Genomic DNA, 15,373 nt, shown 5'->3' with positions numbered 1-15,373 from the left:
TTGTTTTTGCCATTTCACCCCAGAAAATTTACCCAAGCAATAGAAACTGATTATTTAACAGGTCATGCCATCATTCAACTGATTTCCAGGGATTAGTCTGTGCCACTGTGTTTAAAACTTACATTTCCAATAAATTTGAAGTTGAAACTGAATAGACAAGGCATGTAAAACACCACTGATGTGCAACATTCAGGGAAAGTTGTGCAATTACGCTGTGTTACACTGAGTGTTTTGGCACATCAGCTTTATTTTGTTTACTTAAAATTGATACAGATGACTATTTCATAATATTTAGAAAGTCACAAAACACCCAGAAGAGAAGAATGTGTAATGCAAAGATTGTATAATTTCTTGTTTTTCACTATACAAACTTTAATGATCAATATTGATCAATTGTCCAGGTTTAATTGTGGATTTCTGGTACATTAAAAGAAGCCGCAGCTCTTTTAATGTCTCCCTGAAATTAAAATTGCATTTGCCATGTTTTTAAACGGAACTTTTTAGATGCAAGTGTATGCTCCTGCGTGTGTTTGTTGTTTTGTGTGTGGTGCTATAGTGGGGGGTGGGAGGCAGGGCTTGTTCTTGACTCGTAACTGTTTGCATTGTTTTAATATGCTGTGTTTTTATCAATGTAAAGCAAGTTGAGTTGTTGTAGAATGAAAAGTACTGAGTACTATAATGAGGGAGGGAGGGAGGGAGTGATGAAAATCATATAAAACACAGCATCAAAATGTGCATCATGTAAGGAAACCTATGGTGTGTTACACTCTGAGGGTTGTGGCACATCAGCTATATTTTGGTATTTTGGCTGATTCACACAAGTGGCTATTTCCTTTAAACAAAAATGTAATGTGGAGAAAAGAAAGTCAGACAACATGTTGCAAGAAAAGTGTTTATTATTGAGAATGATGGAAGGATGTAGTGTATTGCATATGTTTAGTTTTTTTGTTTTTCATTATACATCCTTTAGTGATCAATATTGATATATTTTCCAGTTGGTTTAATTGGTGGATTTCTGGTACAGGTAAACATTCCCTGTGATGTTACGCTCCTCAACAACTTTGCTCACGGGATTTGTTTGCAGGTCTGTCATATAGCTGTCCAAATGTTTGATGTCAAGCAATTTCCACAGCCCCTCCTCCTCCTCCATCAGCTGACGTTCACTCTCAAACTCCTTGTCGTAACGGATGGTTTCACTGGTAATGGCATAGTCACCTCTTGCCATGCAGACCAAACCACCTGGAGAAAACACAGTCAGTTTGAGCTGGTTGGTACAGAGAAATGAGCACCTTTTTAATGATTGTTGATGCTGAAATGTGGCATCACATAGAGCACAACTAACAGCTGTCAGTCGGTTACCTGGTTTGGTGGCACCGCAGAGCTCCCTGATCACACTAACCGGAGCACAAAAATTATCGAGAGCACTGGCAATGACGACCACATCGAACATATCTGAAATCAAAAGGAGAGCTGATGACTTTGTGGTAGAGAAGTACAGAAACCTGGATTTTCATTCAAATTAGGGGAATTTGGCAGCAAAAGTTTTGCCTGTGCTGTATGTAAGCGAAGACTGACACAGAACCATTTGTCATTGTCAGACTCAGGCAGTAGCGTCAGAAACACAGGTAATGATCAGTTGACAACTTTGCTCCTCTCTTTGCACAAAGGTTGCAGATCAGATGATAAGATTATAAAATCAGTGGTTGATCTGCAGCCTAGGTTGACCTGGTGCCATGGACGTCCTTATGCTTGAACATGTTGGTAATAGACAAGCTGCTCAGGTTCATATCAGTCAGGCCCATTTCTCCCAATTACCCCATCCACATCAAGCTGTCATTGCCTCAATAAGCATTGAAGTCCCCCAGAAGGAGGATAAACTCCTTAGATGGGGACCCCTCTAGTACCCCTCCCAGGAATTCCCAAAACGGTGGGTATTCTGAACACCTGCTAAGAGCATATCCACAAATAAAAGTCAGTGTCTGTTTCCCAATCTAAAGGCACAGCAAAGTCACCCTTACTAGGGGGCTGAACACCCACAGAATGGCAGATAGTTGGGGGCTGTTGATAAGTGTACTCCAGCTCTCCAGAAGAGAGTAGAGGAGACTATAACCCCACTTGAGGACGTTAGTTTCAGAACTAGTGCTGCTGAGGTGAGGCAGAAGATATCGAGCTCACTTTCATGTTCCATTAGTCCTTTTCATCAGGTTCCATCCAGAGCCCCGGTAAATCTCCTGCTAGGGAACACTGATCAGTGCTTTTATTTTTATTCAAAAGGGTCTCAGTTAATCGCAGTTTTTCCTGACCATCACAGAGAACAAATTTGCCATATGACAAATTTGCCAGACAACACAGCTTCTAGGATCATTAATCAGTCAAACCACAATAAGGTGGTGGTTCTCAGAGTAGCTGCAGTTATTGAATGAACAAATTCACCTGATTTCAGTTAGAATGATTACAATAATACCTTTCTGAGCAGGAAGTGGTTCAGCTCCCAACATGGCCAGTTTGAGTTCCTGATACAGGCCTGTTTTGGCAGCTTGCTCAAGCATACCTTTACTGCCATCTACTCCCACAAACTTTCTGAAGCCCAGGTCAAACAGCTTACACAAGAGAAAACAAGGAACGTCAAAACAAACAAATGAATCTAAATGAAGCATGTATGAAACTCATTACGTTTCAGTCTCTTAACAACTGTGATTTGAGAAAAGTTCATAAGATTTTTGTTTGACCTGTTTAGCAATTTTTCCAGTTCCACAGGCAACATCCAGGACTAGAACTTCGTCAGGATTCCCAGAGATCTTTTCACGCAGGAGGGTTGCTACTGTCTTTGGCACCTTATAGTTCAACGTGTCCATATCCTGTTAAATGAATGTGCGTTATTTCTGTGAAAAATATCACCCTTGTGGCATCTTGACTATTAGTAGTACACACAGCTTTCCCACACTTACAAAGCAACCGATACGATCCAGGCAACAGTCCTTACTTTATGAGTAATACTGCATAAAACATTATCCTAACTGAATCAGCCACAATGTCTAATAATAATAATAATAATAATAAATTGTATTCATCAGTGCTGAAGCAAATGTGGAACAGTTAGTGCTACTGTGGGATTGACAGGTTTGTGCTTGAAGGATTTCACCTACAGTACCTGTGAATGAAGAGTTTCTGGCCACTGACCTGGTTGTAGTCCTTGGACCAGCCGTCATACAATGCAGGAATCTCTTGTATAGTGCAGTTATCATAATATCGAAGAAATTCCTTCAGTCTATCCATTTGGTTGCAGTCTGCCATGACCAGATTTTTCACCTGTTGGGAGACACTGACAATCGGACATGAGCTCGCTGTGACCAATGTTGGGTAACAACGTTAAAGCCTGATCACTTCTATCACTTTAAAATTTTTGTAATGACGTCACAGAATAACCTGCTTGTATAAGAATAAGTGTGAATAAGTGTTATTACTGCTGATTGGCCCTTTGCATTGTGGGTAACAGCTGGTAAAGGCATTTAAAACGGCATTCTATGTGAAGTGTTCATTTTGGTGTTTTTTGTAAAATCACCCCATGCTTTAAGTCCTGTGAGATTCGTGTGATTACAAGCCGTCACTGAAATGTGAAATACAGTTATAACATATTTTCTGTCCTAAAACCTTGAATGTAAGTACAGCATGCAGGTGTTCTTCTGCTGAAAAACATCTTTGTGGGTCGTCTGACTCCTAAAAAAAACAACACCTAAAAACTGATAACTGAGTGGAATTTTAAAATCAATTCTAGACATTTTAGATGTGCAGCTGCAAACCTGTAGAGACAAGTCAAGTGTTGCTGTCAGTCCATACTGAGGCCTTTTTATTTCACTGGACTAAAATGGTTACAGAAATTCATTAACATGTTTACTGATCAGAGTTTTAGCACCTTTGACAGAGATCAGTCTATAGATGTAAAAAAAAAAAAAAAAAAAAAAATCAACAAAAGCCACAACCTGGGGACCCCTAATTTTAGGAGTTGAGCAATAATAGCAAGTGCCCAGTCCAAAGAGATCAAATACATTGGCTTACAGACAAACAGAGTTGGTGGACTCACCTCAGCTGATGTTTACAGAGCTGCTGAAACCTGTAGCACTGCAGAACCAGTGTGTCCTTCTTGCTGGAGCAGTTTGCCTTTTGACAGTGACGTGAAGTGGAAGTTCTGTGTGATTGGTTATTATGTTGACGGTGTCATCATCAGGGGTTACAGTCTGTAGCAGCTGACAAAGACCTATGAGGAGGGGAGGTAGTTTTCACTCAGAGGGATCACGTTATCAGTAGTCGGTGTATGATTTATTTGTATTGAATTGTATTTATTCATCATCGCCACAGTAGATTTTTGGGTTCAACTAAGTCCAGCCGGTTACACCTTCCCATCCACAGGAAATCCACACCGTCCACAGGCTCAAGAAGAAAAAAAGGAAAGGAAGATCACTACCTTGACTGCCTAGGTGTGTTTTTACCATACACCACCCTACATCACATACTCCCCTCAGCAGGAGCCATGGCCTTGCATTCCCCATACAAGCACAATGCTTCTCCTGTCTCTCTCCCCGTCTTGTGGTAATGGTTATTAATCTCAGTGGTTTGTTATAAGTTTCAGGAGTATTAGCTCCTGTCTGTTTTGTTCAGGTTTCAGGAAAGAAAGACCTACAAACATTATATGCAGTACAAGTATTTGATGGCTTCACCAGGACTTTAGCAGCATTCACAAGCCAACAAGAAACAGTGGGGTGAAAGTCAAAAATCTAGAATCCAAATGGTTCTTTCCCATTACTATTGGCCAAATTCAAAAATCCGTAGATGAAAAGTAAGGGCTGCGGACTTACAAAAGCTCTGCCGAGACATTTGAAATATGTAGTACGATATGGCACAAGGTTCTTCTACTTTGTCTTTCTTCTTTTTTTTTTCTTTTGGTTGGCATTTCGTGTTACGGCATTCCTGCCAACTTCTGCTCTTCTATCTCATTTATTGATCCTTTTACCCTTTTGGACAACTTGATTTTCATTCTGATGATCAGAGGAGTAAAATAACATTCTGAGTACTTGAACACTTTCCTGGTGTTTCAAGCTTCATTCTGTTTTTTGTATCAACAGAAGCACATGAATCATCAGAAGCACATGAAATACTCTGGAGTGTACATTTATGCAGCCTTTAATTACACATTGTGTATGTGTGAATGAATGTGTTCAAAGAAATGTGTTCCATGACAGACTGGCTCCACAAGCTTCACATTCTCCAGGAACGGTCTCAGCACAAGAGCAGCAATCTCTTGTCGTGAGGCATTAGTGTGTGTATGTGTGTGTGTGCTCGATGTAATGTAATGTAGTGTAATGATGGTGATCCTCAAACATTATCTTTGGAGATTTTGCATTACCCCAAACAGGCAGGGAGAAAACTAATGTAGCTCCAATTCTAAAAATATTTTCTTCTGAGAATTGCCTGTAATGCAGTTAGTCTAACACAATTACTCCATGTGGAAAAAGCAGCATCATTATCATACACCTTTCTCACATACGTGCCACAGAGGAGGTCACATCAGCGTATCTCTTTCCGCCTCAGCTCTGAAAGTCTCAATAGCAGATGTGCACTATTGTGAGGTGAAGTAAACACGTGTTTATGTGTCCCTACTATCATCAATTTTTGCCCTGCTGGATCCTTTCTGCAGACACCACCAAAGGCTTCCCGACATCTACAGTCTGAGAAGATTAAAATATTTGGGTCTCAGGGTACTGATGAAAACCGCTGCTGTTTGCAAAACATAGCCTGGGAATCAGGTTTTTTAGATAATGCCTGCTAACAAAATCAAAATTTTAGTTATAGTCAGAGTTACATGGGGGCTAGTGGGGGCTACTCCAGTGGCCTTTGGGCAACGAGCGAGTTCACTCCCATTGCAGCTCATTGCTGGGTCAATGTACAGATACAAACAAAACCTCATGCTGATTTCCGATTCCCGATTTCAGAGCATGATGAAATCGCTGATACTTATTTTCCTGCACAGTGTGAATTAAACTTGCTTCTCTCTCAGTTCATCAGTTAAAACATGCTGTAATGCTTCACTTGGATGTTTAGCAAAACCAACCCTGAGGATAAAAACCTAAACGGTTTTACATCTTTAAGATGACTGTATAAGGAGTTTTACCAGCTTCACTGAAAACATTGTTTTGGCTGAAGTGTTGGTTCTGTGTTTCACCTCCCATGGACTTTGAAAGTATTTAAAATCTTTATGACTTGCTCACTTAAGCAAAACAAAGAGAAATTTGCTGATTAAATGAAATTTATGGAGTTTAAATAGAATTTAATTGCATTTGGATCGACACAGTGCAAGTTTGTGGAGGAAGATTGAAGTCGACAAATAATGTTGATTCGTCCAATAAGGATATGAGACGTCGCTGACTGATCTGAACAAGAAAGGCACATCTGTTTTATACGAGTTATCTGGTAGACTTTAATTGTCATCCAAGTGTTGGAAGAGCCCTATCCATCACTTACCCCCCTGGGAGTAATTAACAGAAATTTCACTAGCCAAAAATTCCCTCCCTTTTAATCTAATCTTTGGACACAAAGTACTGAGGCACTAATAGTTTTTGGTGAAATGGAACAAAATAAGAGACATATCATGGAGAAATGATCTGTTTTAACAGATCTAACAGGAAGGCAGATGGAGGCGAGGGGAATTGAGAGCCACCGTACCAGATCCAGCAGGAACACAAAATGAAACGCTGAGGTCACGGCAAAATTATGCAGTCAATGAGAGAGCAGCAGAGTCTGGAACAATAGAGGATGAAGATGCACATCCAGCTCATGTTCCTCACTAATGCACAAGGAGGTCATCGCTAGCTCCCTGTGTGGAGCAGTGCAGGGGTCCACATTTCAGGGAGGGAGCCCTCGCTGTAATGGTTTCATACAGACCCAAGGCAACCTCCCCCCTTTCCTCCACGCTGGCCTTATCATTTTTCACTCCCTCCTCCCCCCTCCACCTCATCTCTCCATCGCCCAGACGGTCGTTCATCTTCCTCCATGTGCCACCACTTCCATTTGCTCCCTTTTGACATGGCCTTTTACCTCAGATCCAATGCCCACCATTTTAATCAAGACAAAAACACATTATGGTGGCTTCTTGTTCATGCTGGTCAGCCTCTCCACGTTTGTATGTGTGTGTTTCTCTGTGCACAAACACACACACAGACACCAACTTGGGCATCAGCAGTAGAAAACCGAATCTGCTACCGTGGTTGATGACTCTACACCTGTGCGCGTGTTCCGAGAGGCTTCAGAAACCGTCCATGTGCAACTCTGGAGTGTTTATCTCCTCTGGCCCTGAACCCCCATGATTCTCTGGGAGTTTGGGGAGGAAGCCGACAAAGGGGCATGCAGTTAAAGTAAGACAGAGCCGAGCCTCTGGAGAGATGCCTCCGTTGCTGGTGAGAGAGGACATCAATATCACCCAGTTTAGCTAAAGAAGTAAATCTCTCTTCAACCTTGATCACTTTTGTGTCTTTAACCTCCATCAGCTCTGCCAACTGTCTGTCCTGTTGGTCTTTGTCTTCTGCAGAAACTGGAAAAACTGTCCAAATGTCTTTAGAAAACCTATTTGTGTGTTTTTGTACAAGTTTGACAGCTAAAACATGAACATACATTTATCATTTATAAAACTTTTGCACCACGGGATCAAATGATACCTGTGGAACCTGTGAAGGCTGCTGAGTCCAACATGCAAAATCTGATAGGAAGCAGATCAAACAAAGGTAACCAAACAGGCAACAAGCAGCCAAAACCCACAAAGAAAACCAGACAAACACAAGAATTAGCAACGGAATGCTTAAGTGAAGACATGAACACAGGTGAAGCACATGAGCAATCAACAGAGAGGGAAAGTAACGTCACACTAGGGAAGGACACGATTTCAAAGACTTTTCACAGGAAATGTAAAAGAAACATACAATACAGATTGTGACATGTCTTTTTATTTTTCTATTATTTTTTATAAAGAAAACTTCCCTTCAGCTGTCACGCTGTTTGAAGATCCATTCAGGCGTTAAAGCCATCACCTCTTAAGTTTGTGTCTTTTTAATTGCTTGTAAATCCTGTTTACCTGAAGCGCTCCTCCACACAAGTGCTTGATTTCTCCTCTTGTCGTTGATTGTTTGGAGTGTGTCTGATGTTTTTGCATGTGAATGTCAGAGAACTCATTTAAGCCACATTGAAAATTTTTGAAAAAAGCATCCGTCAAAAAGGAATGACCCAAGGATCTGCTCATCAGCTACTGGGACTGGTGCGTAACCAGGGGCTCCATTTGTTGAATTCTGTGCTCCAGTAAGACATTTAGACTTTATTCTGGACCCCCCACCCCTGTGAGAAACTGCTATGAGCTTGTATATTACTCAAGCTGCAGGATGATGAAGGTTTTGTTACCCATGCTCAGACTCTCCACCTCGTTTTCCATGTATATGACTGGTGGAATATTAAAACCTCATACATCATTTTGGGAAGCTGTGATAATGAAACGGTTTGTCATTTGAAAGGACTTAAGCAGTGAAATGTGACTGTTTTGTTTACAAGATATATGATATCTAAGGTTTAGTTCAAATGCCGCTGTGTTCCATGAAAGCATGTGTGCTTAAATGAGGTTTAGCTGTGCATGAGGACTCCTGGGGCTCTGGGAAACACACGTGGATGAACATTTGTGCTGGAGTGGCCCCCATCCAGTCCATGCACAAAGCTAATGAAGCATTCAATGCAATATAATAACATAAGCAAATGTTTGCTTCACAGCTGTTTCACCCTATATTCATTTAACATCCGTATCTCCCAAACTGCAGGTGTTTCCGTGGTGACGATGAACGTGCTGAGTTCTGTCAGTAATTTGGGAAGAAAGAGGAAGAACCAATATGATAATTGTGGTGTTTATACATGAAACTGCAGAAACATCTGCTCACAGCGGCTCTGACGGGTGGGTTACTCTCATGGAAGTTCAAGCCTCCATTTTTCCCACAGATGCAGTAACATTTTAAGTGTTCCCATTAATAATTAGAAGTTTTCCTTCTGTTGACCGTCCTGAGGTGCCGGAGCCTGGACCATCAGCTACAGGACATCAGCTCACATCTCTCATCCCTCATCTGGATCTAATCAGGTCCTTCACTTGATCATCAGGCATCAAATCCTCTCATGCTAAGGAAAATGACATTTTTTTAAGGTTGGACAAAGTTTCATAAAATAATTTAAGAATATTTTATTCTTGGGTGGCTTCTTATGGCAGATTAGATGAGATGAATTGTCATAAAACAAAAGCTGCAATGTTAAAACCTCACTTCTCTTCAGTGTTACCCTTAAGATCGTCTCAAACACAGACACAGAGACTGACCCATGAGCAAGCAACCTTGGCGGGAAAAACTGCCCCAAACAGGAAAAAGGCTCTATTAATTACAGTTTATGACCCACAATAAGAAAAAACATAACACACATTCTGATTCACTTTATTAAGACAGCAAACAGCTGGACACAACATCGCTGCTGTTCAAATATCTTGTTGTGCACGTGTCCACATTATGACAGGATCTTTGGATGGACTATTTAAATCCAGTTGACTTCATGTGAAGTAAATGATGACTGAACTGAATCAGAGCCAAAACAACACATCTATTTCACGACGAAAGACTATGTAATATAAAGTTTAAAGTCGTTGGGTTGGAATTTTATCCACTGCTGAAACAGGATGACGTTAATCAAAGTGAAGGTATCTTTAGGTACCTCGGGCCTGAGTTGCAGAGGTCATAGACCTGCTGCAGCTGAAGGAGCTGATCCTCATCATCACTGGACTCCTGAACAGATTCAAAGGAATTGAAGTAGCAACTCTTTGAAGATGCCTCCACTGTAAACACCATAAAAACTTGTTTTAATCCAAACTCACGTTCGTCCTCCAGCCTACAGGAAACTGGGAGATAACATCACGCGAGTCTCCCGCTGTTGACTTGCAATTGCTCAGAAGCTGTAGTCTGTCTGGAACACGGAGCCTCTGTAGTACACACATTCATCTCCCTGCTGAAAGGTTGGGAGATAATCACGATGAGAGAGTCTTCTCAGTGTGCAGAGCTCTGGGAGGAAGCAAGATAGAGTGTAAAAGGCTTGATTCCTTTCTTCTACACTTGTCTGTCAGAGGTCTACAGATGAGAGTATCCTTGTTGAGTAGCATCTCTGACTGGCTCTAAACAAGGGATACAATCGTTACTATAACTGAGGGATGACGGACATCCCCTATTGTGATTCATAAACCTTGATAGCATCGCATCAAGTTAAAATAAATGAGAAAAGAGACAAACCCACAGAAACCCTCAGCACAATGGGAATTCTTTCCCCATCTCATCAGAGCGCTCTGTATTTGAAGCACTTCTGATATTGAGAGGCACATTTTCACTTTGTTAAATGCAGCATTAGTCTTTTATCTATCCATGCAGCCAGAAGTATGATTGTGTTAATTAGTCCGTCATACCTAATTACTTACCCCATATCTCCCCCCTCTCTTTGATACTTTGCTCCTCATGCAGCTCCTCTCAGCCTCTGATGGACACTCAGCAGCCCATTTTTGCCTTGTGCCACTTGAAGCGGCGGTCATGCAGGGACTTAGCAAGCTGGGGACGCTGCCCCAAACACATTTCAAATGGTACCTTTTGTGTGTTGCCATCAATGTTTGATAGCAGCTGTTGTTGCGTGGCTCTGAGCGTCTCAGCTACTTTGTTGCTCATGGAAATTAGACAAAGCTTGTGTTTCATTAAAACTCTTCACAAGCTGACGTCATATCGACATGCTGTGTGGAGAGGAAAATGCCTCCATTCTTTACTTTATTTGTTTGTTTTTTTTCCAAATCAACCATTCACCCGAGTCATAAACCTGGCTAAAACCCCGGCTGTGGAAAATCTGTCTGGATTAAAGAGAAGGTGAATATAAGAAGTGATGTGAAGAAGAGTTAAAACGAAAGCCTTCAAAGCTAGAAAATAAAAGTCACAGCTTTAGCTAAGTTACTGCATCCTAGCGAAGCCTGATTTCACTCTACAACATATTAATCTGGTCTCCATCTGCCTTCTGGTGACTATGTCCGTGCTTCTGTGTGTGTCCGTGTGTGTCTAGCCTTACCTCGGGCCCTCCCACAAGGTGGCAATGAGAGAAAATGAGCACTTCCCTCGCCGCGGTGTCCGTTGGGGGTTAGCATCTGTCAGTGTGATGCACTCTCCAGTGGTACAAACTCCATTACCCAGCATCCCGCTTCTCTGTCACTGTCTGCAAGCCCTCCCAGCAGCCTCCCTGGCCCCATGCATCAGGCTCATACACCGCAGCAGCCATCGGGGATGGGAGCACAACATATGGGACCACGGTCAGCTGCACACAGCACGGAGGAGCCGAGTCAGATGAATGAGCTCAGTAAACACGGACAGACAGGTAGCTCCTGCCAACCGTCTCGCTCTCGTTCACCTGCCGCTCTGCAGACACGCCACACTCCCACACACATTACCTTGACGAGAGCTCACTCAAAGCGCTCTTGCACGCTTCAAATGTGCAGGTCTGACCACTGTAATGGCTCCACAGGCTGGAGGAGCTTTTCTACAGATGCTAATGTGCCTCTTTCAGAAGTGCACACTCTTCCCAAAAGCAGACATCCTTCACTTTTTCTGTGAGCTTCAAGGTTTCCAGTTTTCTTTGTTGCTTCACAGCAGGAGCCAATTTGTAGAAGCAAATCTGGCGCGACGAACTTTATATTTCCATTTTGCAAATTTTCAGGTGGGTTTTATTTATCTCGACGTGACATGTAAGAATGTAAAATGGCAGCTTCTCATTTCACTGTTACTACTTTTCATTATTCTTCTGTATGAACAGTCTAGAGTTTCATTACCTCGGTGTCTACTGGAGCATCAGGCGTGATTTTATGCAGCTTTTGGCTATTTGACTGAAATTAATGTATTTTAATCCCCGCATATCAACAGATAAAGTAAAGTATAGTTCATTAGTTTCCTCTGTAGAGTTTTGGCATGAACAAAAGTCGACGTCAATCCTGCTGACAAATGTGTTTGCATGGCTGAGTTCATAAAACAAAGTAAAGCCTATTTTAATAAGACTATACGTTATTTGTGTCCACTCAGACGGGAGACGTCGTACCAAAAGCAGCACTGTAGCTCCTCAAAGGCAGACAAAACCCAAAGGAGCCGTGATGAATCTTTAAGCAACAGCAGTTCATTTACTTTACAAAATGAAAACGAACAAGTCATTTGTATAACTACCTGAGTATAACTACCTACATCATGAGTCTCTGTCGCCACCTCAACACTAAAGTATTCATTCTTTCATTCATCGATATTGTTTAAACTACAAATGTCCATTTCATGATGCACATGCAATAAAAATAAAAGTCTGTTCTGCCGAAAGTGAGGCCACAGTCTGTATTTTACATAATAACAAGAACAGTAGAACTGATAATGGTTACTTTGGTTTATTCTACTCGACAGAAGACTGCAGATTGATTATATCATGAAATTTACTCCATAAACACAGAAACACAGCATATGAAACTGAAACTGGCCACCAAGTCTTTCCATTTGCAAACCAGCGCACACATTCACAGTTTAGGGATATTTATAATAATCGGGAATCATTGTGAAAGACACCATGCATGGCCCTGCTGCCACCAGTGCCCCCAGTTTCCTATATTCAGGCCCAGTCCACCGTCTGACCATCGTACTGGAAACACAAACTGAGCTCAGATGTCGTCAATCTTATAGATTTAGCTTAAAGATTTTACCCGTTTATGAAAATGACACAAACACAAAGTCAGAAAGGGTGTCCCACAGGGCCTGTTCCTTGGAACTGGTAATATCCTGTATTATAATAATAATAATCATGTCCTATATAATAAGGTAATCCAGTTCACATTAATGTGAGACTAGAGGACAGCAGAATGTTACAATCAATACTAAATCAAAATCTCCTGTTTAGGAATATTTTCTCTGGTTCTCGTGCAAACTTGGAGGTAAATTTGTCTCGCACAACAATCCACAGTAGGAATAGATATCTTATATAGATCAAATTACAAATGATAACAGCATATTAGCTCAAGGACACTTTAAGAGGCCTTAATATTCAGGAATGAACAAACCATACTAGAAAAAAAATACACTGAAGATCCAGTTAGAGACCAATGTACATGTGTGATGAGTTTATACAAAGTGAAAAAAGCCCCCAACCCCCCGCCTCTTTATGTCATGACCTTTTGTAGAGACGATCGGGGACGTGTTGAAAATGATCTTACTAATCTAAAAAGTGACATTTTTGACGCCTATTACGACCAGTGCGAGTGACCCACAAAGCAAAAGAAGAATGTGTTCACGCTGGAAACAGTAGAAAAATACTCGTGCACGTACACAAACTGCATGATTTAACGGTGTTGGTGTGGTGACATAAACAGGTCCTGCCTCAAAATTCAAGAAGTGTAACCATTCATCAGCCTGACCTCGTTGTTGGACAGATGCATTTAAAATAATGCCCCCCCACACACACACACAAAAACACATGCATGTCCGCTATGCTGTTCTATCTTTCCATTCCTGTGTAAAGCTTACCCTTTAATTGACCTCGGAAAGCATCTCTTTTTTAGGGCTACAGTTGCCCCTGAGAAACATGACTTTTGTTGATCTGAGCAGTAACCTGTGGACAGCATTTCAGGCCAGTGGGGACGATTAAAAATAGGTGGGACACATGAGGGGTGTGAAGGTTAAGGGAGAAGACAGGAGGAGAAGGAGGGAGAGAGGACAAAACTATGAAAATAAGCAGACAGATGCGGACAAATCGGCTCCTATATCCTAAAATCTGACATTAATCGCCTCACTTTTAATGAGCAAAACTCATCTGCCCTGAGACAAAGACAGACAGGTAGATGATGATCAGGAAGATGGAAGAGCAGACGATGATGGGCTATAATTGAGAACAGGGGGATGAGGGATGGGTGAAGGAAAAATGACGACTCCTCCCTAAATTCTAATTGTACTTTAGAATTGACCTTTACTCTCATTTAGTGTCCTGAAGGAGCTTCTGAGCTGTCAGATCGTGTCTTCTATTCTTTATAGAGACAAAGCAATGCTGAAGGGGCAAACAGGCCTGATGATTCTGATGGTCCAAGGTTTGCATCCTCTTAGTGAAAGACAGACTGGCTGGCACCATCCATGGCTGACGCCTTACATACCTCTGGGTAGGAATGTCTCATCAGAACTGGTGCTGCAGGAATGAACTGTTCCTCTGTTGGTGTCACCTCTCCTGATCAGTAAACTTCATTTCAGTCATCCAAGCCTCCTGTGTGTCAGCTCCACAACTCCCAAAATTTCCACAACAGGATGGATGGAGGGTGGAGGAGAAGAGGCAAGATCAACATGGCACTAATTGTTTCCTCCGCACCCCTGCCAAGCCTTGATCAGCCATTCATCACCCCAACACAATCGGTCCAGCACTGACACTTTGGCAAATGAGGGTCTCCTCTCTCTCCATCCATTAGACAGCAGCAAACACAAGTAGGTGTGTGTGTCTGTGTGTGTGTGTGTGCGCGCGCGTGCAATACAGAAACGAATGACAGTGTGTCGTCTGTCAAACGAGTGAGAAATTGTATGACACACAAAGAGATGATGGCATTGTTGTCCGCTTATGAGTTTGTCTTCCCATTCCCAGTGGTTGGAGGCGAAACCAAACACATTTTTCATTTTCTTCTCATTTGGTGCAACACCATCCATCAGCCGTGCTAAATCAAATGGAAAATCATCGGCGAGAGCTTTCTGCATGATGCTGATGTCGAGCGGCGCTCTCGCGTGAACAGAGAGCAGAGACTGGAGCCCCGAACCACCATCACAACAGACAGCCAAGGAAGTTATTGCTTTTATCATTAAATGGCAGTAAGGAAGCGTTCTAATCAGCAAGTGGAAATTAGCTCGGCAGCCTCATGGCAGCCAGCTGTGAACGTCTCAGGAAATGAAAACGTGACGGTGAAAAATCAGATCACCAATTTCAGCTCCTACCGTAACTTCACAGCCAATTACAGGCAGAATGTGTCTTTAGAAGCAAAACAGCTTTAGCACATGCATATTAGTCACCATTAGAATAGAACAGAATCTGATTTATTGTCATTATACAATAAATAATGAAATAGCTTTTGGCATAGACCCACAGCTCTAGGATAAAAGCCGCCCCTCCACCTATTGGCGCGAGATTTTAATGCCCTAAATGGGTTCTTGCTGGTGGTATTTCAACTGTGAGTTGTTTGCTGTCCGGCTTCTTCTGCTCGGATAGATGATGTGGAGTCTAGGCTCTTCTAGGCTGACAT

At 42.0% G+C, this 15,373-nt stretch overlaps 1 protein-coding gene across 2 annotated transcripts; it reads right to left on the bottom strand.

Annotated features, from left to right (window-relative positions):
- Positions 1 to 878: 878 nt before the first annotated feature.
- LOC101065218 (methyltransferase-like protein 27) lies at positions 879 to 4,228 on the bottom strand. Of its 2 annotated transcripts, none has more exons than XM_029845597.1 (6): positions 4,082 to 4,228; positions 3,181 to 3,322; positions 2,730 to 2,858; positions 2,465 to 2,600; positions 1,360 to 1,452; positions 879 to 1,239 (listed from the first exon to the last, which is right to left on the bottom strand). In XM_029845597.1, exons 2-6 carry the CDS (start codon positions 3,292 to 3,294, stop codon positions 1,001 to 1,003), a joined length of 711 nt encoding a protein of 236 aa, XP_029701457.1. In that variant the 5' UTR covers positions 3,295 to 3,322; positions 4,082 to 4,228; the 3' UTR covers positions 879 to 1,000. The 2 variants fall into 2 exon arrangements, with proteins under 2 accessions (XP_029701457.1, XP_029701458.1); XM_029845598.1 differs by having other exon boundaries at positions 3,181 to 3,309; positions 4,082 to 4,186.
- Between the last annotated feature and the right edge of the window lie 11,145 nt (positions 4,229 to 15,373).

Source organism: Takifugu rubripes, chromosome 12 (genome assembly GCF_901000725.2).
Source record: "Takifugu rubripes chromosome 12, fTakRub1.2, whole genome shotgun sequence".
NCBI lineage: Eukaryota > Metazoa > Chordata > Actinopteri > Tetraodontiformes > Tetraodontidae > Takifugu > Takifugu rubripes.
Note: the sequence above shows the minus strand (reverse complement) of the source record. Positions and strands in the feature narration are given on the sequence as shown.